This window comes from Aulonocara sp. 'chitande type north' Nkhata Bay, linkage group LG5, assembly GCF_057382095.1.
Source record: "Aulonocara sp. 'chitande type north' Nkhata Bay isolate Kocher_YH1m ecotype deep benthic linkage group LG5, A_spYH_male_GT1.1, whole genome shotgun sequence".
In the NCBI taxonomy this organism is placed as follows: Eukaryota; Metazoa; Chordata; class Actinopteri; order Cichliformes; family Cichlidae; genus Aulonocara; species Aulonocara sp. 'chitande type north' Nkhata Bay.
The window spans coordinates 25,804,351-25,830,545 of record NC_141348.1 but is presented as its reverse complement, the minus strand read 5'-3'; the positions used below and the strand labels follow the sequence as shown (position 1 = coordinate 25,830,545).

General features: G+C 40.4%; 1 protein-coding gene across 1 annotated transcript in view; it reads right to left on the bottom strand.

Moving 5' to 3' along the window:
• The window catches only part of LOC147330742 (inter-alpha-trypsin inhibitor heavy chain H3-like), a 35,315-nt gene extending 9,623 nt beyond the window's left edge, over nucleotides 1–25,692 (bottom strand). Inside the window, exons 1-17 of the mRNA XM_086292499.1 lie at nucleotides 25,535–25,692; nucleotides 24,752–24,912; nucleotides 24,520–24,624; nucleotides 24,052–24,214; nucleotides 23,845–23,955; nucleotides 16,991–17,119; nucleotides 16,752–16,868; nucleotides 15,291–15,459; nucleotides 15,084–15,194; nucleotides 14,725–14,906; nucleotides 14,436–14,615; nucleotides 14,219–14,340; nucleotides 12,584–12,816; nucleotides 9,025–9,099; nucleotides 8,618–8,668; nucleotides 7,114–7,146; nucleotides 6,013–6,045 (exon numbers count right to left, since the gene is read on the bottom strand). Of these exons, the coding sequence (XP_086148625.1) occupies nucleotides 6,013–6,045; nucleotides 7,114–7,146; nucleotides 8,618–8,668; nucleotides 9,025–9,099; nucleotides 12,584–12,816; nucleotides 14,219–14,340; nucleotides 14,436–14,615; nucleotides 14,725–14,906; nucleotides 15,084–15,194; nucleotides 15,291–15,459; nucleotides 16,752–16,868; nucleotides 16,991–17,119; nucleotides 23,845–23,955; nucleotides 24,052–24,214; nucleotides 24,520–24,624; nucleotides 24,752–24,912; nucleotides 25,535–25,606 (2,047 nt within the window). The 5' untranslated portion in view covers nucleotides 25,607–25,692. The remainder of the gene's footprint in view (nucleotides 1–6,012; nucleotides 6,046–7,113; nucleotides 7,147–8,617; nucleotides 8,669–9,024; nucleotides 9,100–12,583; nucleotides 12,817–14,218; nucleotides 14,341–14,435; nucleotides 14,616–14,724; nucleotides 14,907–15,083; nucleotides 15,195–15,290; nucleotides 15,460–16,751; nucleotides 16,869–16,990; nucleotides 17,120–23,844; nucleotides 23,956–24,051; nucleotides 24,215–24,519; nucleotides 24,625–24,751; nucleotides 24,913–25,534) is intronic.
• Between the last annotated feature and the right edge of the window lie 503 nt (nucleotides 25,693–26,195).

Below are 26,195 nucleotides of genomic sequence, written 5' to 3'. Positions count from 1 at the left end.
ACCACTGACACCAGGTGAACTCCAGGAAGCCCTGATAAGTATGCACAATAATAAGGCTCCAGGTCCAGATGGCTTTCCTGCAGAATTCTACAAAGAATTCTGGTCGATTCTAGCACCAGTTTTCTACAGAACGTTGTTGGAAATTAAAGAAAAGGGCAGACTTCCATCAAATATGAATTCTGCAAACATTAATCTCCTGCTAAAACCAGGCAAAGACCCTGTATATCCCTCAAGCTATCGTCCAATATCCCTTATAAATGTAGACCTTAAAATAATCTGCAAAGCTCTCTCAAAGAGACTGGAGAAAATAACCCCCCTCTTAATTCATCCTGACCAAACTGGTTTCATAAAAGGTAGGCACTCATCAACAAATACACGTAGATTACTTAATTTGATAGACTACTCATACAGTAAAAACCTAGAAACTACAATATTCTCTTTAGACGCAGAAAAAGCATTTGACAGAGTTAACTGGAAATTTCTATTTGCAACTTTACACAAATTTGGTTTTGGATCCTCTTTCATAAACTGGTTAAAAATATTATATAATTCCCCAACAGCTTGTGTTAGAACAAATGACCAGACATCCTCCAGCTTCTGTCTCTTGAGGGGCACCAGGCAGGGATGCCCACTCTCCCCTTCACTATTTGCAATTTTTATTGAACCACTAGCAGCAGCAATTAGACAGAATTCAGTAATTAAGGGCATAAAATGCAAGAACGTGGAACATAAAATCAGCCTTTATGCGGATGATGTGTTACTCTTTCTCCAAAATTCACAAACCAATATCTCTGGGGTGATTGAATTGATAAACTCTTTTGCAAGAATATCAGATTACTCAATTAACTGGTCAAAATCTACAGTCCTACCGATTAATTGCTCCTTCCATAATTCCTCTTCTACACCACTGCAATCGGGAAATATAAAATATTTAGGTATTAATGTTTCTCCCAAGCTTGCAGATCTAACTAAATTAAACCATATCCCACTTTTAAAGAAGGTAGAAGATGATCTGGCTAGATGGAAATGTCTACCCATATCACTCATGGGAAGGGTTGCCGCTATAAAAATGATGGTCTTACCAAAAATAAATTATTTATTCTCAATGATCCCAACTAAACCGCCACAAGATTGGTTCAGATCTCTAGATTCATGTATGTCCAAATTCCTTTGGAAAAATAAACCCCCACGTATAAGCTTAAAAACACTACAAAAGACCAAGGATAAAGGAGGACTAGAACTGCCTAACTTTCAGCACTACTTCTTAGCCAACAGGCTTCAGTTTATCTCAGGATGGCTAAAACACACCCTCTTAGATGAACCTTGGCTAGATGTAGAACAAGCACTCTGCAATAATCTAGAGATCTCAGACCTACCATTTATCAGCTCAAACATCCAACGACATGAATGCTTTAAAAGCATCAACATCAGCTCTTCTCTGACAGCATGGTGGGAGTTTCTAAAATTGACGGCGTCTTCATTAATCCCATGCAAACGTACACCTATCTGGAACAACCCTGACATATTACAAAACAATAATATGATAAACTTTTCAGATTGGAGTGATAAAGGAATCAAATATTTAGAACATATACTAGAAGGAACAGAATTTATTTCATTTGACGGACTAGTTACACAATATGGGATCAACAAGAAAAGATTTTTAGAATATCAACAAATTAAATCCATAGTAAAAAAGAAATTTAAACCGGGTCAAGTTGAACTACAAACACCACCAAGTGTGGTTCAATTTCTTACTCTTAAACCCCCCAAATTACTATCCAAAATATACAGAATGCTTTCTAAAACAGATGAATCAATATCACTTCCTATTGCAAAATGGGAAGCGGATTTATCAGTTAACTTAGACCTAAACTTCTGGTCTCAGATTTGCTTAAAAACCTTTCATCTAATTAGAAATCCCAGTCTTCAATTAATTCAATACAAAATATTACATAGAGTACACTATACAGGTCATCGGATGTTCAAGATGGGCTTTACGTCTACCAACAACTGCTCACACTGCCAAACCAATTCACCGGACAATTATATCCACGCTCTTTGGTTCTGTCCACCAGTTCAGAAGTTTTGGCGCGAGATATGTGAAGACTTATCGAAGTGTCTGAAATGTAACATTCCAACTTCCCCCTTAGTGTGTTTGTTGGGCAGCTTAGATAATGTCACTTCAGAAAAGAATATCGCCCATATGGTTTTCACTGCCCTATGCATAGCCAAGAAAACAGTCCTCATGAACTGGAAAAATAAAAATAATCTTAATTCTAACCAATATAGAAATTATCTATTAGATTACATTAGTCTTGATACAGCCTCTGCCACCACATCAGATCAATTGCTCTGGGCTCCTTTGATCAGCTCCATCACCTAGTGGGGGTGGGGGGTCATAGTTTGGTCCCGCCTTCACTGTTGTGATTGGTGTGGGGGTAGGGACAGGCTTAGGGCGTCGGGGGGTTCCCCGGAGGCATCTTCCTTGGGGGGCTCAACCCGGGGTAGCGGTCATGTCCGGTTAGGGGCTCTGTTGGCTCTCTGGTGACTGTTTCCTCGCGGCTGCGTGCAGCGGGGCTAGGGGAGGGTCTGTGCTGACGGACGTGGGTTACTGACCTGGTAGCCTGGCTGGCCCTGGGTGGGTCCGGGATGGGCGTGAGGTTCTGGGGGCGCTCCGTCTCTGGGCTGGGACCCGGACTGGGCCTCGGGGGCTTGGGTCCTGGTTGGTGTGTTGCCGGGGTTGTGGGCGGGTGGGTGCATGGGGGCCCAGCCCTGGAGCAGGGTGCCGCCGGTGCGTCGAGCCACCTGGGGGGCTCTTCAACTGGTGGGGGAGATTGTCACATCTTGCAGGAGCTTTCCTCTCCTCAGGAGCTCCCTCTGCAGGAGGGGGAGATACAGGAGAGGTGGAGGAAGATCTCAGCCTGGGTGTTTATTGTCTTATGTAGTCTGGAAGATGAGTGGATGGTGGGGTGGGTGCAGTTTTCTCTGTGGTGGGGTTGGGTGGACTGTCCCGGGCTCTGTGGGGCCGGGCGGCGCTGCTGCACTGGGCCCGGTCTGGATGGGCCTGGGCCCCCTTTCCCTGGCGGGTCGCGGAGTATGGGGGTGCCTACTGGGGTCAGCGGGGGAGCTGGCCCCAGGGAGGGGTCACTTGCCCCTCCCTTCCTTCCCTCCCCATCTCCAGCTGCCTCCCTCTTCCCGCTCCACCACAACCACCCACACATGCAGGGCCTTGGAGTAGGGGTATGTCACCAGGGTGCAGAGGAGGCTACCCCCCCCCCCCCCCCCCCCCTCTGTCCCCTTCTGGCTGCCTCTGCCTCAATTTTATCCCACAACTTAGACATTCACATTACTCACACTCTCATTACACATACATATAGGATCTTGGGGGTGGGCACGATACACGGAGTCCAAAGTACCATCAGGGTGTACACCCCACCCCTGGCATCGTTGCCCACCTCTCAATTTTAAATACACGTAGACATTGAGGGCTAGCAGGAGGGACCATGCGCTTACCTGCTGCTCTCTGGCAGGTAGCTCCATGCCCTCCTGGGTTTTAAATGCACCTTAGAACACACATGCATCAACATTACAATGAGCGGGTGGAGGGAGGTTTGGAGTCTTCTCTCACCCCCGTTCTCTGCGACCTGCTGGAGCAGGGGGGCTAGGAGGAGGAGTTGGCCGTCCGACTGCGGTCTGGAGTGTGGAGCCTCCCTGCTGCTGCGGAGTTGGGGCGGTCTGCCTCCCCCCACCGCAGGGAAAAGGGAAACACCACCTGGGTCTGAGTGCAGTTCCCCCCTCCAGGGGCGAGGGCACCTAGACCCGGTTTGTAGAGTACGCTTGGGGAGTGTGATCGTGTGTACAACGTCTCTTTATGTCTGTCTCCACGTTGGTTGAGTGTGGAGTAAGTGCATATGAGAGCATGAGGGTGGGAATGGATGTTTGTATCTGTGTGTGCCTGTATGTCTGTGTCTATATGTCAGGTTGGGTGTCAGGCGCCACCTCTCTGGGGACATCTCAGGCCCTCCAAGGTTTGGAGGCCTATCTCCCCCTACCACCACTTCCCCTGCCAGTGGCGGACCCCCTCAGACATCGGTGCGTTGGTGGTTCTTTGTGTCCGGGGATGGGCGTCCAGGTACACACCGGCTCACTCCTTGGCGGCCGCTTATCGGGGCCTGGAGCCTGGGGCTCGCTCGGGCCACTTCGGAGGTGGGGTGTCCCCGGCCTCTCGGCCTGGGGCTCGGTCACTCAGGCGCAGCTGGCTGCCGGCGGAGCTCACGGGCGCGTCACTGCAACTCCCCCTGGCTTCTGCTCCGCGGCTGCTGAGTGAGCCCTCATCTGGGACTCTCCTCAGCTCTTTCCGGGACAGTGGCGCAGCTGCCCCTCTGTTGGTCTTCCTTGGTCTCTTGTGTTCTGGGGGCCTCTGGATGTCTGGAGTTTTGATCTCCTCCACACCTGCTTCACGCCCTGGAGAATGGGGCTGTGGCCCCCCCACACCTTCTAGCAGATTATTACATGAAGGAACCTTTTAAAAAAAAAAAAACAAGCGCGTCCATGCTCACAGGTGTACACACGGGTGATCACACCCACAAACTACACCCTTTTTGGCTCCTACCTCAAAGCACACTGTGTTCTGTTGATCTTATGTGCTGCACAATAATGTTTAACATTTAGTATTTACTGTCATATTCCCATATATCATTGTGATGTTGTTTATTCTATTACTCTTGTTCTCTTCTGCTTGCTTTCTTTTTTCTTTCTCAGCAGGTGATCCAGGTGATTGATATATGAATTTTTTTTTCTCTGCCCGTTCTGTTGGTTTTTGTCTTTTGCCCTTCTCCCCCGTCCCTCTTCTCAGCTGTTTCTCTTTCCCTCTTTCTTTCTCCCCTTCTTTCCCCCAGTCAAGTCTGTCCCGTATTCAGTAAGTGAAAATAAAATAAACAATAAAAGGTGAATCAAATGGACCATTACGGCAAGGCTGGGATGGTCAGTTTGGTAAAGTAAATCCGTTGGGCATCTTTCTTTGCCTTTAGACAACAATTCTGATGGCAAAAGAGCCAAACGGGACAGGCCAAAAAAAAAAAAAGAAAAAAAAAGAAAAAAAGAACTTGCTGACAACATTAGTACAGCACTCTATATTAGTCATGTTTTCTCACAGTATCTAGTTTATTAGTTAGCATGCATTTATATATTGTGTATTTATAATGAATAAGTCAGTACAAACTTTAGTAGTAATTATGTCTTAATAGAGCACCTGCATTATGTGCCACAACATACCTCAATGTTGCAAATCATGAATGCTAATGACTCATAAAACAACAAAATAATGAACAAATTGATTAATTAAAATTAAGAAACATATTCATTTATATTTATATATAAATAAACCCAAAGCAATCGTGACTAAAATAAAGTTTAAAAAGAGGACAAAAAACCATCTTGAATCTACAAGAAAAAGTATTGTAGATTCAAGATGGTTTCTTGTAAAAACACAATAAAAATAGAATATTGTATGAATTGATATGTTTTTTTTTATGTAAAATGTTTCTCATTAATAGTCTGTTTCTGTGTTAGGCCTTTTTGTGTTCCCATTTTATTTTTGTAGTCTTTTGTCTATTATGCTTTGTATTCAGCTTTACTTCCCTTGTCTTATCCCTGATTAAGTTTAGCTGTGCTAGCCTTGTGTTTCCATTTTACAATGATTGCTCTCAGTGTCTGGGATAATGTTTGTTCATTGTTGTGCTGCACTGCTGTCTTTAGTGTTTATTCTGCCAATTTGTTCCCAGATCCTTCCTTGTGTTTTCCCCATTATTTCTAGTGCTCTATACTGGACTGCCATTTATATAGAGCTTACTGACAACAGCCTATGTTACTCATGTTTTCTGCCTGTAACTAGTTTAATAGTTAGTACAAGTTTAATTATATTGTATTTTTTTGTATTTACATAGTTAAGATAGTTAATTTATTTAGTACAAACTTAATAGAAAAGCTGCAATATTTGTCACATCATACCTTGACGGCCAATATTCATTCCTTTTAAGATTCCTGAAATAACAAAAACAAATTGATAACATGAAATTAAGAAACATGTTCATTTATTACTTGCCAAAATAAAGTAATAAACAAGGTCCCTTTTTCTTGTCAATTCATACACGTTTTTCATTCAATTCAGTGCAATTCAGATTTATGTATTGACGTTGAATACATTTAAACAACACGAATTACATACACCAATATTTAAAATCCTTATGTTGCATATTGATTTAATAAACACACCCTGAAACTAACCCATGCTTTAAATAAATAAAAACACGTATTATATTGAATCTCAAAACTCAGTGTCAGGTTTGTAGTGATGGGAAGTTCAGCTTTTCAGAGAGCTGGCTCTTGTGACACGGCTCCCAAACGGGTCTTAATTTATTATTATCTATAGCCTCATATTTTAGCCCTACTTGGCAAAGATGGATGCTTTGTGTGTTTATAAACCCTTTTGCATTCATTGTTTTTATGAGAAGCCTTATAATTGCCTAATTTTGTTGTTCTGTTGCAAAAGCAGGTATTCTTACTTTTGTTTAATATTTTCATGAAAATTTTCATTTTAATTTAACACAAAAACAAAACACTGCAAAAAGGTTTTTTCACATAACAGAAACAGAACCAAACTCAGTAGCCGAACAGTATTTCATCAGTGTAGGTTGACATTGCAGTGTCTCCTCTTAGTTAGTTAGTCATCTGCTTCTTCTTTAAAGTGCAGCCAGTTGCTGCTTTATTTATGTGTGTCAATCATATTTATGTGTTTTCACACTCTTCTCCTCGACGCTGTCTACCATCTCACTCACTGACTGAGGGGTAGGGACGTGCGGAACGATCCAGAAAATTCGATACTTTTACGTTCGAATTTTTACGTTTTACACTCTGTAATATAATATCTTAAAAATGAAAGTTTAAGCAAAAAAGTCAGTAATTTCCAGTTAAAATGTTAATGAAAAGCTCTATGGCTGTGAATCCTTCATCAGAAGAATAGACGTTAGGAAACCCAGTAAACTACGCATTAACAACCTTAAGCAGCAATTACATAATATTAAAGCAGCTGCAGTATGTGTCACATCATACCTTGTACGGCACGAGTACGTGTGTTTGAGATTCCTGAAACAACAAAAACACAAATTGATAACATGAAATTAAGAAACATGTTTATTTCGATTTATATATAATACTTAACTAGCCGAATGGCCCAAAATAATACACAAGGTCCCTTTTTCTTGTTCCCACACAGCAAGGAGGTCTGGCCCGGATCTGGTATCAAGCCGGCACTGCTGACCGACCTCTGGCATGATAGGACGTATGTCATCCAGACATGGGCCAGGCCTGGCAGAGATGGCACTGTCTATGTGATGGCATGGCATCGATTGTGGTTTGGGTTCTGTGGCCCAGGCTCATAGAAAACAGGTCTTCCCTGGATCCAGCATCAAGCTGGCACTTCTGACTGACCGGTGTCATGGTAGGGTGTTTGTCAACCAATGTGGGCGACCTCTGGCAATGATGGCACTATTTATGTTCCTATTTTCCTATTTTAGTTAGAAGACCCAAATGCCATGTTGCAGCCAAATGCCATGTTGTAGCCAATGTTTCAAGTGCAGGTTTGACAGGTTTGTGAGGAAGCACTCAGTTTAGAGAAAGTGTGTGATTGGCTGAATGTGGCCTGTTGTATGGAGCATTTTGAGTAATCTGGGAAACTAGAAAAGTGCTATATAAGAGTCAGTCCATTCACTTATGAACAGAGTTTTGTCATGTTACTTTTGCACTGTTTTGCATGTTCCAGGACATTATTACATGGCTTGATTAAGGTACACATTAGGCCGACATCTGGGGCCAGACCTGAAACTGTTCTGTGCAGTGTGTCTACAACTGGCCCATGGCTGCACACAACTTACACATGGCCCACATACCGCAAAGAATGACGGCCCTTTGGTGGCCCAGACCAGGTTTACCAGAGGTTGTCCACACATGGGCCAGCACAGGACCACCAGTGTGTCTGCAACTGGCCTTGTGCTGGCCTATGTCTGGGCCACATCTGGCAAACCAGATCTGGGCCACCAAAGGGCCGTCATCCTTTGCGGTATGTGGGCCATGTGTAAGCACATTTTGTGGGCCAGATCCGGGCTATACCAATTTTGCTATGTGGGTTGATTCAAACATGGTTTTTTTTAGTAAAAATGTGTTAATTCAATTCATTGCAATGCAATTTAATGTATATATTGTTAAATTTCAACAACAGTTGCTTCACAGCACTGTATATTGTTAGATTATTCACACAGGTTTTGTCTTACTTTTATTATCCTTTTTTTTTTAATCATTAGAACAACTGAATTAGAAGGTAGTTCAGTTTCTTGAACATTGAACTTATAGAGACTAGAGTTTGAGAAATCTGTTAAAAGCTAGTTTTAAAAATGACTGAATTAACTGAACTTCTCAGAGAAGTCATAATTTTCAAGAACTAAACTTATTTTTCTGTTCAGGAATGTGAGTTTGGTAGTTACAATTCTGTTAATTTAGAGCAGCTGTTACATAAACCTTGCATTGGGTGATGGTCTAATAAATTTGTTTAGCACTGTACCTGATAAACTGTATCCTCCATAGCCTCCAATGGATTGTTTGTTCATCACATCTGTGATTAGAAACAAACAGTAACATTTAGGAATCTGTTATTTTCTTTAAAAAATGTTTTAGGGTACGGTACAGTTGCCAATCTATGTCTGTGTAGGTTCGCAGTCATCCAGATCATGATAATCTAAGGAGACTGGAAGGAAAAGTTACTGGACTTCTTTAAGTTTCTTGAAGACATTTCATCTGAGTAACGTCTTCAGTTCTAAAATCAAATGGTGGATAGTCCCAGATAGTTAAACCCTATCGAGGTCGCTTAAGAGGACTATGTATCATGTGACTCATCACACAAGTGTGAAAAAGGCATGGGTCATTATCACTAGAGGTTTGGGGTGAAACCATTGTGGCATCTAACCTCACCTGACGCAAGACGTGAGTGATGGTTGAGTTGCCTGGAAACGGGTCTCCATGCTGGATTGTCGTGAATAACCCCTCCTGTTCAAAGATAGTTGTTGACAGTGAACATAAATGGCTGCTTTCATTCCTCTTTCAGATTATCTATTGTCTTCTCCTTCCAAAATGTGAACATTGGTATCCTCGACAGAGTGACCTTTGACCTATAGATCCAGATGTACAGCCAAGTCTTTTCCTGTCAAGGTGGTTCTTCTGTGTTGTGCATTTTTTAGAGTGGGTGTTGAGATTCTCCAATGTTGAGGTCAGTGTTTGTGTTCTACCCAATATTCCTAGTGCTCTAGACTGGATAACCATTTATATAGAGCTTACTTACAGCAGTCTATAGCTGTGTCCCAAAACATCGGCTGCATCCTTCGGAGGCCGCATTTGAAGGCCGATTACGTCACAGCCAGGCAACGAAGGCTGTCCCAATTCGTCGACTCCTTCAAATGCGGCCGACAAATGCGTCCTTCATTTCCCCGAATTTGAAGGATGGGTCGGGTGTGTCCTTTGTGGCCCACCATATCCCAGAATTCATAGCACGGCCCAGCCAAATTTCAGCTGCCAACAATGGCGGCCGCTACTGAGTTTTAAAATTAGTCTTATTAATCTTTCTGGGTCACAAAATAAACTTTTAACATATTTTCAGGCGAGAAAGTAGCTGTGTAAACATCAAATATCTGCTCGGTTTATCAAGACATCACATATTTGCAAAAGTGTGCCGACGTTTTCAGAGACGTCTGTTACCCACCCGCTCGATAGCAAGCCGGGGGGGTTCAATGGTCACTCCAGCCGGCGAGAGCAGCGGACTCCCGACTTCATCGTTTTCAGACCCCCCCTCTTTCGCTACTCAGGTTAAACATGATATATAAGTCACTCTGATGACTTAAAAATGTAATTTTTTACCCTTTTTCTGTGTTTTATTTGTTCCGGAGTAAATCGGTTTGGCTGAGATCAAAGTTATTAGATTAAATAAAACTTTCTTAATAATTAACTTTATTAATTCCTCCGGAATTTTCACAGAGCTGAATAAACGTCAAACAGAAAACTGATTAAACAGAAGTGTGAGACAGGCGAGAATTTACGCCAGTGTCCTGTTATATTTTAGATAGCAAGGAGCAGACGGACGAGTTTATTAAACTCCACCGAAACAGCGGTAATGCAAATCTGAAGGCTAGACCGTCCCATTTCACAGCCTCGCACTTCCGGCCTTCTCGGTCTTCGAAGGACCCGGCCCACGTAGACCGCGAAGGCCGGGTCCCCCGAAGGATGCAGCTGACATTTTGGGACACAGCTTGTAAGTGTCACAGAAATGGCTTATGTATAAAGAAGTTTAATAGATGGTTCCAGCAGTTAAAATGTTCTTGCTTGTACGTTTCTGTGGTCAATATTGTAGTTTTGTTACACCGCTATTATCGCGAGGTTTGGGCGTGATAGTATAGGCTGTGAGCCCACGTTTAATAATCACGCTAAGGAGTCCAGCGAGCTATCTGCAAAGGCCGGGTTAGTCTACCAGCTGTACAAGGCATTTGTCATTTGCCATAACTGTATTGTAATATTGTGAAAATTTGTAATGTATGGTGTTCTAATTATTTTATGTTTTAATTTAGAATGCACAAGACTGTAAAGGTATTCTTTTAGGACCTCCAAAGTGGCAGGTGGCCACGGGGTAATTTTTGTTGTTAAAGCACAAGTGTTACTTTTGATAGACTGAAGCGCTTAAAGCCTTTGTGTTTTATGTTTGTAGTTTTCACGGCGTTCAATAAATGCAGCGAAGCGCCCATCTTGAAGAAGCTGTGCCTGTGTTGTCATTTCGGAGTTACACAGCTTATGTTAGTCATGTGTTGTGGGGCGTGGTCTGCGGTGCTGGACGCACCTGCACAGCATCCATAATCACACCTGCTGTGTTAAAACACAGTGAATTGGGGTTTGGGGCTGAGTTGTAAGCTGCGTTGAATGTGGTGTGATGTGCAATATAGATGGCTCTGAACGACAATCTCTGGACCCGCTGTATCACACTGTTAGGGTGCCTGGGTCGTCGACCCAGTGTTTTGTGTTTTTGGTTCTTTGATTTTGTTTATTTCATTATATTATGGGTTATAGGTTTATTCTTAGTTCAGGTTTTCTGTGTGGGTTTTGTTAGAGTTTTAGTGTTCTGGTTTTCTGTCTGTTATCCATAGTTGCTGTCTCCCCGGGTCAAGTCTGCATCTCTGTGTTATGTTTCCTGTTTTACTTTGAAAGTACTTGTCTCATGTTAATGTCTCTGGTTTTGCTGCCTTTGTCTCGTTAGGCCTGATTTGCCCCAGCTGTGTTTCCCTCCTGTTTCCCATTCCCTGATTGCTACCTCTGTGTATTTAAGCCCTGTGTTTCTCTTTGTCTGTGTCGTGATCTACCCTCATCTTGCTGTGTGTTCTGTTTGCGTAAACCTATTTTGTATTCTCAGTTTTGTTATCCTTTTAAGTTCAGCATTAAAGCTGTGTTTTGTAGTTTACGTTTGTCTCCGGAGTCTGCACTTTGGGTCCTTTCCTGCCTGCACACAGCCATTTCATAACACACACCATATCATGTTTTCTAACAGTACCTAGTTTATTAGTTAGTATAGGTTTACTTATATAGTGTATTTATAGTTATTAAGTTAGTACAACCTCAAGCAGTAATTACATCATATTAAAGCAGCTGCAGTATGTGTGGCCCGGATGCACTGTCTACATTGGCTGTCTCTCACCCTTTTTCAACCCTCTTTCAGTAAATATTCTCAGTTGTGGTTATTATGTGTGAGTTTTGATGTTTGAAGTTTAGAACTTTTAGTTTCTTTTCTTAATTTTTGTAATCATAGTGATGCCTCTGTTCCCGGTCTGCACTGGTTAGTATCTATCAATAGTGGTCCAAGGAAGGAACAGTGGTGAACCAGCGATGGGGCCATGGGCGGCCTAGGATCACTGAGAAATGTGGGGAACAAAGACTGGCATGTGTGGTTCGATTTAACAGATGAGCTACTGTGGCTCAAAGTTCATCCTAGCTCTGATAGAAAGGTATTACAATACTCAGTGGATGGCAGTTTGATGCGCATTGGGTTTTTCCTTAACTTGACAATGACGTTAGTCTACTCACCCAGGCGACTACTAGTTAATCAGTTAATCCAACCCTGCCAACTGCATGTCCTTGGACTGTGGGAGGAACCTGGAGAGGACTAGGGCTGCCACAAACGATTATTTTGATAATCGACTAGTCACCAATTATTTTTTTGATTAGTCGACTAATCAGATCATACATCCATTGGACATAAAACGTACAGCTTATTGCACCAGCATGCATCTGCTCTTATATAACTATCATTAGCTTACAGCTTTAAGCGTTTAAGGTATGTGCTAAATAAAAATAAAGACAAGATGATAGTCAGGGCATGGCAGTTTGATGCATATGTTTTTTTTCCCCTTAACTTGACAATGACATTAGTCTGAGGGCTAAAAGTAGAGATTATGAGGCATTTCATTTATTTCAGTCTTTTTGTGTTTGTGATACTCACCAAATGAACCGCGACTACTAGGAGCCAAATATTGTCTTGAAAAGGAGTGATCTACACGGGGCTGCCATCTCTGTGGTGTTTCACCTTCCTTTGGTTTATGAAGCACATCTGTGTTCTCTCCTGGAGGCTTTGTGACCACCATAGATGTGAGAGGAGTCACAAAACTGTACTTCAGTGACAGCTCCAAAGCCTCCTTCTTTACTTTCTCTTTCTCCGGTCCCGATAACTGAAGCCTGTGCCACAAAATATTAAATAAATATGAACATTAAGAAAGAATTAAATGTGCACTTGATAACTTCTGCATGTCCTTGGCCCATCTTGAGTGTTTTTAAAGTACTGCTGTATAGGTGGAATTTTTAGAAAATGGAAAGATTAGATTAGATTTTGTGATTCTATCCATCCATCCATCCATTCGCTTCCGCTTATCCTTTTCAGGGTCGCGGGGGGCGCTGGAGCCTATCCCAGCTGTCATAGGGCGAGAGGCGGGGTACACCCTGGACAGGTCGCCAGTCTGTCGCAGGGCTAACACATAGGGACAGACAACCATTCGCACTCACATTCACTTGCACATTCACACCTAGTGGCAATTTGGATTATCCAATTAACCTATCCCCACAAGTTGCATGTCTTTGGGAGGAAGCCGGAGTACCCGGAGAGAACCCACGCAAACACGGGGAGAACATGCAAACTCCACACAGAAAGACCCCGGCCTGATGGTGGAATTGAACTCAGGACCTTCTTGCTGTGCGGCAACAGTGCTAACCATTTTGTGATTCTAATCATAAAAATTGATAAAACAATAATTTGTGTGTAATATTATCACACAAATGGTGACAACAGTGAGTTCATGTGCCACACTTCTTTTTAAAGCTGGTCCTCATTTCCAGATCAACGGAAAAATTTACTGATACATTCAATAGAATGTAAAATATAGGTTTTTAGGTCATCGGCTGCCTGCTAATATGAAACAAATTTTCAAGACAGGTTAGCCTCAAACAGAGCTATGCAATTTGAAATGTGTTTTGTTTCTGTAATGAATCATTTCAGTCATGACTTGTTTACTGAACTGTGTTTATGGTAGTTTTCATGATAGAATCTTTTACCATTAGCTACTTTCAGCCACTCCCTTATTCACAAGCTGGTCCACATTTTATGATCGGGCAGCTTTTTATCATCATCATCACCATCATCTTTATTTATAAAGTACTTTAAAAACAACCACAGGTGACAAAAAGTGCTGACATTAGAACTAAATAATACAATTAGATGAGGTATAAATAAAACCCAAATAAAAGAAGGAAAAAAGTAAAATAATTAATTAGTTAGTTAATAAATGGTTTAATTCAAAGAGAAACTAAGTCTCACTACAGTCAAAAGCCAGCTTTTTATGCAGCTTTTTATGCCAAATACCCCAAGGGATTTGTGACTCCTCTCAGAATCAAACCTGGGGTCTTTGCTCCTTAGAAACGTGTATAAAGCTGGTCAAAATAAGGAAATTACTGTAAATATGTTACCTCAGGGAAATTATTAAATAACTTTGGCCTTTTCTAAAAGCCCAACTTTATTGTACATTTGACCATTAAATAAACTGTTAGGAACAGTCAAATGAGGAAAGATGGCATATATCATACTCACTCTTTGTCTAGTAGCTGCTTAACTGTGAGGTACGCCCAAACCCTCTGGATACGGTCATCAGACACTGTTCCAGTGGATTCCACGGTTTTATTTGATTTAGAGAATATTATTCTTCTATTACTCTGTAACAATTCAAATGCAATGTAATGTCAGTATAGATACAGGGAAAACAGTTTAAGAAAATGACAATTGATGAGTCCTGCAAATCTATTTTTACCGAAATGGCCACAACTTGAGGGGTGAAGGTTTCAATATTGTTATCTGTGATCTCACCGGCCACCACAATCTCAGAACCATTATAATACTGGCTGAAGTTAGTCTGGGTTAGATTGGTCCCACCAACATAGATCATTGTCACGTCTGTTAATAGAGGTGTGGCCACCTCTTCATAGAAACCCTGTTGATATACAATGTGGACATTATACAAACTATTCTTGTTTTTTCTTTCAATCCTCTGCGATTTTTAAATCACATCATAAGAGTATTTACTGTATAAGGAAAATTACCTTCAGCTGTAAATCAGCATCAGAGTCTTCATATATCCGCCGTGCCACACCATTATTTTGCAGCGACATTTTCTCAAGGAACTTAAAATCAACATCAAAACCAAAACCAAGACAGTACAGTGGGAATTTCCCTGCAATAGCTTGTCTTACATTTGACTGAATATTCTCCAGGTTTGTCACCCCTGAAAAGATGCAAGATATACCCAGATAGAGTCAGAAATAACAGTCTCAATAATGCTAAAAAAAAACTTGATAAAAAAGCTTAAAACATATAACTAAATTAAATACAGTGTTTAATCTAATCCCCTATTTCTTGAAGTATTCTTGCACATTTATGTAAATGTGTGCTTTATTATAACCTGAGGTTGGGTCTCCATCTGTAAGAAGTATCAGAATAGATGCTGAACCTTCTCTGCTATGATCATTCAGCATACGTGCTCCTTGCAACACTGCTTCATTTATATTTGTGGCTGAAATTCAACAACAAACAAACAAAGTTTCAGGCCAGACATTTTTCTGTCAAGTGTTCATATTCCATAATATATATGTTTACTGCAACTCCTCACATCCTCTAGCTTGTATATTGCTTGCAAAGTTTTTGGCGCTTTCCAGGTTTTTGCTGTTGGCCTGAACGAGTTCTCGCTTCCAGTGCAAAATGTTGCCATCAAAAGTGATCAGACCAAAGTGATCATCTTCTGCCAGATCATTCAAAATGTGGATTAATGCAGTCCTAGTCTGGGCAAAAACATGTTACATTTTTAAAGTGATTTAAACATATTGCATGTTTTAGAATTATAGAGTGAAAAACCACCACAAAAGTGTTGATAAAAAGTTCTTTCCCTTTTCCTGATTTCATATTTTTTCCATATTTGTCACAGTTGCATGTTAAAGATCATTAATTTAATTTTAACATTAGACATAGATGACCCAAGTAAATGCAAAATGTAGTTTTTAAATGATCATGATTTAAATTTTAAAAAATTACCTGTACCTGTTTCCATGTGTAAAAGTAATTGCTAACAAATATCAACAAACAACACATCAAGCCCTAAACTAATGAATCTTGAGAACACCTGAGAGACAAAGTTACTGAGATATATCAGTCTGTAAAAGATTATCTGTTTGTGCGTTGAAGCTCAAGCATACTAAAATTATGCCGCACGACAGTGGTCCAAAACACACAAGGAAGTCCACCTCTGAATTACTGAAAACAGAAATATATGAGTAAAACAAATAAACAATTCATGTCAGGACTTAAATCCCTTTAGATGCTTTGGCATGGCCTTAAACTGACCGTTGTAAACCCTCAAGTGTGGCTGAAAGAATTCTGCAAAGAAGAATGGTCCACAGCAATGTTAAAGACTCAGTGCAAGTTATCTCAAAGACTTGATCGTCTTTATCAAATCGAATTTAATTACTGGAGTCCAAGATAACAAAACAAACTGGAAAAACGTGAACTAAGCAGGCAGGCCGAACACATGGCAAGAAAGGAGGGAGAATGTGACGCTGAACAGAGGGAAACACAGACACTAAATACAAGAGAGAAAAAGGACAAAGAGGAAACCTGAGAAACACAGCTGGCAACTAATGAAGCAGACAAGACGGGAGAGAAGCAAAACAGAACATGACACACAACAACAGGAGACTATCAAAGTAAAACAGGAAGTACAGGGAAAACACACACACACAGGCAGATATCCAAAACCAGAAACACTAAGTAAACTCAGGAGCATAAGCATACTAAACTAAACTAAGAAATAAACGATTCAGAGAAGATTGAAAAACCTCAACCTCAAAACAGTAAAAACAAACCACTGGGTCAACGACACAGGTAACCTAACAGGCGATACTTTTGGAAAATGTTTTTTCCAAAATAAATAAATTCATCATCATTTAAAAACAGCATTTTGTATTTACTTGGGTTGTCAGTATCTAATACTAAAATCACATAAATCTAAAGCACGTTGGTGTGATAAAGATGCAAAAATCAGGGAGGAGGGCAAATATAGGCCCTTCAAAGAATTTACCTGGAGTATTTTTCTGCCACTCATTGAGCCACTCTGATCAATAACAAAGACGACATTTTTTGGCACTCGAGGAAGATCAGATGGAGCAAAGTGATGAACAAAGTATCTGTCAGATTTCTAAGGAGCAGTGAGAAGAAGGTTCGTTGGTCAAAAGATAATTTAAGGAGCAGAAAAATATAATATTAATTCAGCATTTCTTTTTCTCTTTGTGTGTACATTGATAATTGACCAGGTTTTACCTTGATGTGTCCTAGTCCATTGTCCCTGTTGACATCATAAATAATAACTAGATCTCCATTCATACCCTGATCACTACAGCTGTCACACATCTTCTGTTGGTCAACTGTTGGATAGAAATACACCCACGCCTGGAAACAGAATGAATTTAATTCTTTAGACTCATGAGAGACAGAGAGGTCAGTGATTTTAATTTCTGTTTACTTGATAAAAAAAAAAACTGTGTCCTTTCCTTCCAAACCTTTGATTGCATTCATCTGAAAGGTGAGAATGTACAAGCTCAATTTCAAAATATTCTGCACAATGTGTAAGATCTTAATATAAACAAAACTTTCAGACAACTTACACTCCATATTAAAGAATAAAGGTCAGCAGCTTAAAATTCAGTTTTCTAACAAGTCTAATTATACTAAAAAATATTTAGGTCTGACTGGTCATAAAAAGAGAAGCGGGGAATTTCAGCAGTAAAGATGGTCTCACCACTTTCTCAAAGACTGTCTAGGAAACTAGACAGTTATAATATGATATATTAAAAGATTCAGAATATAGAGACATATGTTTTTACTCAAGGACCAAATGTTTGAATCAATATTTTATCATTGTCCATTCAGTTGGCACCACATCTAAAATAGACGAGACTTTGTAGTAGCAATCCCTGCATGAGCTCAGGAACACTTGAGAAAACCATTGTCAGCTAATATGGTTTGTTGTTGTATACACAAATAAAAAAAAAATCAACAAGATTGTGAAACTCTTATTTAATTTCTTATTTGAATTTCTTATTTCGTATTGAATGTGGACTGACGTGATAAGAAATGCAACTGCCATGTACACATGACATGGTTAACTTGTGTATTTGTACATTTCTGTGTAGCTTCCACCATTTAATCCTTGCCTCTTCCTTCCCTCGCTTCCTCTTCCTGATTTTCAAAGGCATCCTACAACCTATCATCCTATCCTGATAGTCAGTGTTGGGACTAACGCGTTATTAAGTAACGCGTTACAGTAACTACGTTATTATTGTGGTAACGAGCACGGTAACTAGTTATTATGCCAAAATCAGGAACGCGTTACTCGTTACTGGGATTTAGATAGGCTCGTTATTCGTTACTTCGTGTGGTGGCTATCGCGGAGCTTCCACAGATTCAGTAACATTAGCAAGTGGTGGAGGCAGCAGGTGGATGAAGGAAAAGGGAGGCAGAAGGAAAAGAGACCCGAGGCGGCCGCCGGTGTTGTGCCAAAAAGTGATTGTCTGCCAGAAACTGATTGCCGTCCGCGGGAGCGCGCGCAGCTGCTTAAAGCTGTCCGGTTGTTCAGTGATGACGCGACGAATCCTACTTCCGGGTCTAAAGTAGTCTGCGTTTAATATGGCTTTTGTGTTGTTAACATGTTTAATGTTATGTATTTTCTTCTATTTGATCTCAAAAAGCTCCTAAAACAGTCAGTGATCACTGTTGACCTCCCTCGGCTTTTATTACCGCTAATCATTTATTTAAGCTCAGTTTTTAAAACCTTAGGATGTAACTACAGCCCAGCCCATGCAGCAGTATATGAATGACTAACCTCGTATTGTGGATGGATTATCTCAGTTGTTCTCCTGGCTGAAGTTTGGTCCTTTTACAGCATCCTGCCATGCGATTACATTTGTTCCTGACCACCGAGAACACTCACGGTAACTTTTATCAGTGGAAAAAAAAGTTAGCTTGTTTATATTATGCTAATGTAGCTGTGTCGCTAGCGGTCACGCAGCACATCATTATATACCAGCTAGCCCAACTTCAGTAACCCTACAAACGTTACTGCTGTTTAGTTTTCTGTCTTCATTTATGCTGGAAGTAATAACAGAGCTGTACGTTTTAATTTGTTTCCAAAACCCGCAGTCAGGACATGCTATTGTATTTAGATAGAAGCTAGCGAGCTAACTCCCTGCTAACTTCTAACTCCGTTAAATGTCATAAATTCCGTTTTCATGGATGCCTGGATGTTAAACTCAATTGTTACACCTGGGAGAGCAGAACGCTGATCATTTTATTAAAGATGAAAGACTTTAGACAGTTTTTCAACTCTCAGTAATGCCACAGTGATCGTTTGATATATGGACCTGCAGCGGAGTTTAGACCCAGACACGGCTAGTGACGTCAGACTGAACAACCGGGTAGCGCCCGGATTACTTGCGTTGCCAGCTACTTCCGTGCAACTGATATAACGGGCGGGGGGGGGCAAACCAACACATTTATGCCTTTGTTATTAGGCAAAGGTATGCATTTATGAAACTTCAACGTTTCTTGTAACTGAATTATGACGCTTTTCAGAACGTTGCTTTCGGTGTGTAGCGCAGTCACGAATGACTACACGCATCACGATGGAATAATTAATGCCTACAGGTTTAGTATGTCTACTCTCGTTGTTCATATTTGTTATAAGACTGTCGAATAGTAGTTAAAACAATAAAGACCATTTGTGCCAGTATCACCATGACTCTTTCTTGTTTGTTCAGAATAACGACTGAGAACATGGCATTTTAGCGCTACCAAAAAGTGATTGTGGCCTATAACTCGTCACTGAAACAATATTTCTGCTTCAAACTTGGCGGATGTCATTCAGAAGGGTCATATGCCAAATATTACATCTCAAACAGTCCCTTAGAACTGCTGGATAACCTGTAAAGGAACATTAACATTGATAATATGCCATTTTCAGCCTGCCAAAAAGTGATTGTGGCCTATATCCTGTCACTGAAGCAATGTTTCTGCTTCAAACTTGCTGCATGTCATTCTGAAGGGTCCTATGTGACATATTATATCTCAAACACTCCCTTAGAACTGCTGGATAACCTGTAAAGGAACATTAACATTGATAATATGCCATTTTCAGCCTGCCAAAAAGTGATTGTGGCCTATATCCTGTCACTGAAGCAATGTTTCTGCTTCAAACTTGTTGGGTATCATCCAAAAGGATGATATGTGGCACATCATATCCCAAACAGTCCCTTAGAACTGCTGGATAACCCGTAAAGGAACATTAACATTGATAATATGCAATTTTCAACCTGCCAAAAAGTGATTGCCGCCTATATCTTGTCACTGAAACAATATTTCTGCATCAAACTTGTTGGGTATCATCCAAAAGGGTTACATGTGACACATTATATCTCAAACAGTCTCTAAGGACTGTTGAATAACTATTAAAGGACCATTAATACCCATAACATGCCATTTTCGACCTGCCAAAAAGTGATTGTGGACCATAACTTGTCACTGAAACAATATTTCTGCTTCAGACTTGCTGGAAGTCATTCAGATGGGTCATATGTCAAATATTATATCTCCACCAGTCCCTTAGAACTGCTGAATAACTTTTAAAGGGACAATAATACCTATAATATGCCATTTTCAGCCTGCCAAAAAGTGATTGTGGACCATAACTTGTCACTGAAACAATATTTCTACTTCAAACTTGACTGATGTCATTCAGAAGGATCATATGTGACACATTCTGCTGAAAATTATGTATTCCTCAAGAGACGTAACTAGGATGCCCTACTTTTGTTCGCTGTTGTGCGCAGCTGTTAATTAAACTCAAATTTGGCAAACAGTGGAAAGCTAAAAAATTACGTAAAACATTCGACAAACTCACCTTGAACCTCAAAGTTCTTTGCCTTTCGACGAAAATTGCACTTTTGTGTGGTGGAAAACCCACTAGGCAAGGTTCCATTGGTTTTAAACGACAGGATATCGGAATAAAGAGTGGGGTCCATGACTCTGTAACGCTTTTCTTACACTCGGCTAATTGAAGCACTTTAGGCCTACCAATTGAGCTCTAAGCAAAACAACAGGATGTTGAGTAAATTTAAATCGGAAAAACATTTTTTAAAGGGAAAAGAAAAAGTAATATTCTAAAACATCAGAAATATTTTATTAAAGAATGAATGAAAACTTTCCAAAACGTGAAATTATACTTATATTTAGATAAGACAATGTATACAATCTAAAAGTTTTTTATTTTTATTTTTAAAAAGAAATGTCATGTCATTATGTGCGTAATAAATATTGTTTCAGTGACAAGATATAGGCGGCAATCACTTTTTGGCAGGCTGAAAATGGCATATTATCAATGTTAATGTTCCTTTACGGGTTATCCAGCAGTTCTAAGGGACTGTTTGGGATATGATGTGCCACATATCATCCTTTTGGATGATACCCAACAAGTTTGAAGCAGAAACATTGCTTCAGTGACAGGATATAGGCCACAATCACTTTTTGGCAGGCTGAAAATGGCATATTATCAATGTTAATGTTCCTTTACAGGTTATCCAGCAGTTCTAAGGGAGTGTTTGAGATATAATATGTCACATAGGACCCTTCAGAATGACATGCAGCAAGTTTGAAGCAGAAATAGTATTTCATTAACTAGATATAGGCCACAATCACTTTTTGGCAGGTTGAAAATGAGATATTATCGGTATTAATGTTATTTTAAAAGTTTTTCAGCAGTTCTTGGAGAGTGTTTGAGATATAATATGTCACATAGGACCCTTCTGAATGACATCCACCAAGTTTGAAGCAGAAACATTGCTTCAGTGACAGGATATAGGCCACAATCACTTTTTGGCAGGCTGAAAATGGCATATTATCAATGTTAATGTTCCTTTACAGGTTATCCAGCAGTTCTAAGGGACTGTTTGAGATGTAATATTTGGCATATGACCCTTCTGAATGACATCCGCCAAGTTTGAAGCAGAAATATTGTTTCAGTGACGAGTTATAGGCCACAATCACTTTTTGGTAGCGCTAATGCCATGTTCTCAGTCGTTATTCTGAACAAACAAGAAAGAGTCATGGTGATACTGGCACAAATGGTCTTTATTGTTTTAACTACTATTCGACAGTCTTATAACAAATATGAACAACGAGAGTAGACATACTAAACCTGTAGGCATTAATTATTCCATCGTGATGCGTGTAGTCATTCGTGACTGCGCTACACACCGAAAGCAACGTTCTGAAAAGCGTCATAATTCAGTTACAAGAAACGTTGAAGTTTCATAAATGCATACCTTTGCCTAATAACAAAGGCATAAATGTGTTGGTTTGCCCCCCCCCCCGCCCGTTATATCAGTTGCACGGAAGTAGCTGGCAACGCAAGTAATCCGGGTGCTACAGCTTTAAGCAGCTGCGCGCGCTCCCGCGGACGGCAATCAGTTTCTGGCAGACAATCACTTTTTGGCACAACACCTGTTAACTGAACTTCAGGTAAGAAGTTATGACCTGCAGTCTCTCTGGGTCAGATATGAACCAAGTTTAGGTGGAGTTTATTTTCGTTATTCTGACTTTTTCCGTACTGCGTGCTAGCTAGCATGACGGAGTTTCTATGCAGCTGGGTGGGTGCTATGAAGTTAATGATGTTGAACTTTATTTTGTTCATAAGTTATTAGAGTTGCCAACCGTCCCGCCTGGTATTCAGAGAAAATATTACGCGTTTCTTATTGAGGTGAAAAGGAACAGTTTGTCCCGTAATTCAGCTACAATGAAAAAGGCACAAAGCTGGAGTTATTCTGTGTCTTTGCTGCACAGCTGCCTCTTCTTCTCTCATTCTCCCCCCTCCCTCTCCTGTTTCTACTTCAATCATGAAAACTGATCAATGATCAGCTGATCGGCTCTCTTGTTTGTTTATCGCTCACTTTGCACCGAAAGAGGAAACCAGCGGATGTCGCGCTAAACAACAGCAGCACGTTTAAGCTTGATCAGCTGTTGTTAGAATTTATTTAATATTAATTTCTAGTATCAGCTGATGTTTGCTGGAGCCACAGTTCAAAAAAGCTGCTGGTCATGATGTCGGTTTGGTTATCTGGTGAGAGGGAAACATGAAGATGAAACCAGGAGATGTCCTTACTGAATCATCAGAGCTGTGATGGAGAAACAGGTTTACCTTTTAGGTGACATGAATGAGTTGAAGGGAAGTTATGAACCGTTTCTGAGAGACAAATAACACCAGGATCCTTTTTTAGGTAGCTGACAGCTGGTAACTGTGCAGGTGCGGATCTAGCAAAGTGTTGCCAGGGGGGCATGTAGGGCATTAACAGGGAGAGGTGGGCACAAGGAAATACTTTTCTTTCTTATTATCATTTAAAATGTCTAGCTTTTAAAAAATAATTATCTGAATCTTACAACAAACGATTGATAGATTGATGCATATATACCATCAAAACAGTGTACATCACTGTCACAACAGTGTTTTCATTCAAAGGCTTTAAGATTTTTCCTATAATGGTGGGCCAGTCTCTAGTCAAAATACCCGGGCCAATTTTCTGTCCCAGTCCAGCCCTGTATGCAGCTCATCTGCAGTCTGGTGTTGCCTACATCTTCCTATTCAGAAGGCAGAATTTCAGAGTTCTGAGTACAATCGAAAGCACCACGACTGCAGTTTTTGTGTTGGATGTAAAAGGCGCACATGACTCTGTGACGTAGGCTAGAATCATGGCAACAGTCAACGACGGTCCAGGTGTGGGATTTCTCTCGTGGAAATATGCACATTATCTTTTCCTTTCTATTGGTAGGTGGCACAGTGCACTGTGGCAAGTAAGCAAGCTAGAAGACTGGCAACGTTATGGAAGAAACACATTAACAAGAGAATTCTGAGTAAAACCAAAGTTACTTTCCCTAGTAACTAGTTACTTTGAAAGTAACGAGTAACTTGAAGTAACTGAGTTACTTTTGAGAGAACTAGTAATGTAACTAAGTTACTATTTTAAAGTAACTTACCCAACACTGCTGATAGTATCTATTTTATTGTCTGTTGTGACAGGACTTAGGTTCACTTAATGCTTTACAAAACTGAGATTTCCAATATACGGTACCTCTTTATCTGTGTGTGTTTTAGTGATGGCATTAGCGAGGGCTTTGGTGCTCAGGCCTCCTTTCACATCGATGAAACTGAAGCCAGCTTCCTCTTGAATGTGCACGTCCACCTGGTATTAAGTACAGTAAATATAAGATCTAGTCATGGCTTACCTCAGCATTGTTCTCCTAAACAATCACCAAACAGATAGCAATAAGACAGTCACCTTGAAGTCACTGACAGGCTGCATGGGTCGAGCATGAATTTGCAGCTCGTACTTGCCACGTGTTCGTTTCATTAATTCCTCATATGTGAGTTCAAAAGTGACCTTTTTGTGAGCAGCCACAGTTACAGAGGTCTTAAATTCCTCCAGAGTCCTTCCTACAGAACTATAGCAGAAACAATAATCATTTCCTTAAATAGAATGTCACAGCAGGTTATTGCTAAAATGAGAACATTAAAAAAACAGAACAAAAAACCCCCAAAGTGGGAAGAGGGGACATCTTCCCACACCCTTGTTTCAAACACCCTGCCTGTGATGGGGGTATCCAGGAGATTTGTGGTGTGCTTTGGCTTTGTCCCAGTTGGTCCTGTTGGACTTTCACCCTTTGGCCCATGGATCCCCCCCAAAAAACTTGTTTTGCGTGACTGAGAATTGTTTTTTTTATGTCAAATTATGACTGAACTCAAATACCTGACAAGTCCAGCACTTTCACCACGGGACACAGCTTCAGAGTACTGTTGCTGAGCTTGCTCCTTAGCTTTCACAACACCATCATAAACTTGGCCATCGATAAACCTGGAGGACCAAGAGAAGCCCTGGTGTAAATACACACTATTGAGTATCCTGTAATTTGTTTTTCAGTATAGAATTCTTTATTTGCAAATGTCTCTGGATGGTTACACATTATTTTAACTTCACACACATTCGAAATTTACTGATGAAGGCATTCTTGGGAATCCGAACATGGAATTCAATTTCCTTTGACTCGTTCATACGATTGGCCACACGGCTTGTGATGACAGTGGTGGCATAACGACTGGTCACTGTGGAGTTTATGTGAAAGCTGTAGATGTCCCAGTCATCCTGAGCAAACACAGGAGGCACATTTTTAAAAAAGTGGCTTAGGTGATCTTATTGGTTGACCAAAGGTCAGATGTAAAAACAGATGAAAAACAATGTGTTGGTGGATGACATCAGTGAAATCTAATTGGTTTAACTGCAGTAACACCCCATTCTTTTTATTTTTCCTCTAGTTTTAACTATTACATTCTTTCCCTAAAGAGTTGATTTCCCAGACCGACTGGGAAACAGAAGTTTCCAAAGTCAGAATAATATTACAATATTTAAGTTAAAAAAAGAATAGACAATAAATATTTACTTAATGGGACTTGGCATTTTTAACCTTAATTTAGAACTTACCAGTACCGTTATCAATAGCAAGCTTTAACTATTAAAGTTTGCTCAAATTTCCTTTTGACTTCGACCCAGAGCAAGAATAAAGTAAATATGCAAACAGAGATTGATCAAAATTCCTTCAATTCACAAGACATTATGCGATCTTATTGTATATTAGTTAGCTAAAGACTTTAACCTTTTATTTTTGCCTCCTCAACATCCGTAATGCAAACATGCACACACACACATTTTTTTAGATTTTGGATTCTTGAAGTGGTTCTGTGGCCCTTTTTAAGTATTATTATCTTACCTTGTTTGGCAGTGTGGAGGCCAAAGACAGCAGCAGTCCAAAGAGAGTGATTTGCACCACACTTCTCTCCATTATGCCTCCTACCAGAGTGCAATCAAGGCAGCTGAAACTGCCTTTTAAACTCAAACAAGGACAGCACTGCTGTGTAAATATTTTTAATATTTAAAGAGCAAACTCTACTTTCTGTCCTCTTCTGCCAGCAATAACAAACACCCCCACACACAAACCACTCCTCCAACAAAGTGATTTTCCTGCAGTTTTGTGAGCTTTAATGTTGACAGATCGGTGCACTTTACCAGGACTTTGTTACCACAACAATCTTTTCATTTGTGGTAAGCCACAGTGTTCTGATAAAGATACATGAAGACAATTTGACTTTGTAATTATTGGTGAAACTGAAAGAATGCATTAAATTACATTTTCGATAAGACAAATCAGTGTTGTGCAACATAAAAATCAGTCAGTGGTCTCTGAAGGGCAGATTCAGCAGACATAAGCAAGCAGGTCATTGTGAGAGGAGAGACAAGGGTATAGTCAACAGTGCTGTCACTCCAAAAGAGACACCAAAATAGTTAATATATCTTTGTGTTTAGGAGTAATAATAGAAATCGACGATTTTTCATGTAAAACAAAGGGGGGACTAGGAAAAAAAAGTTTGGGA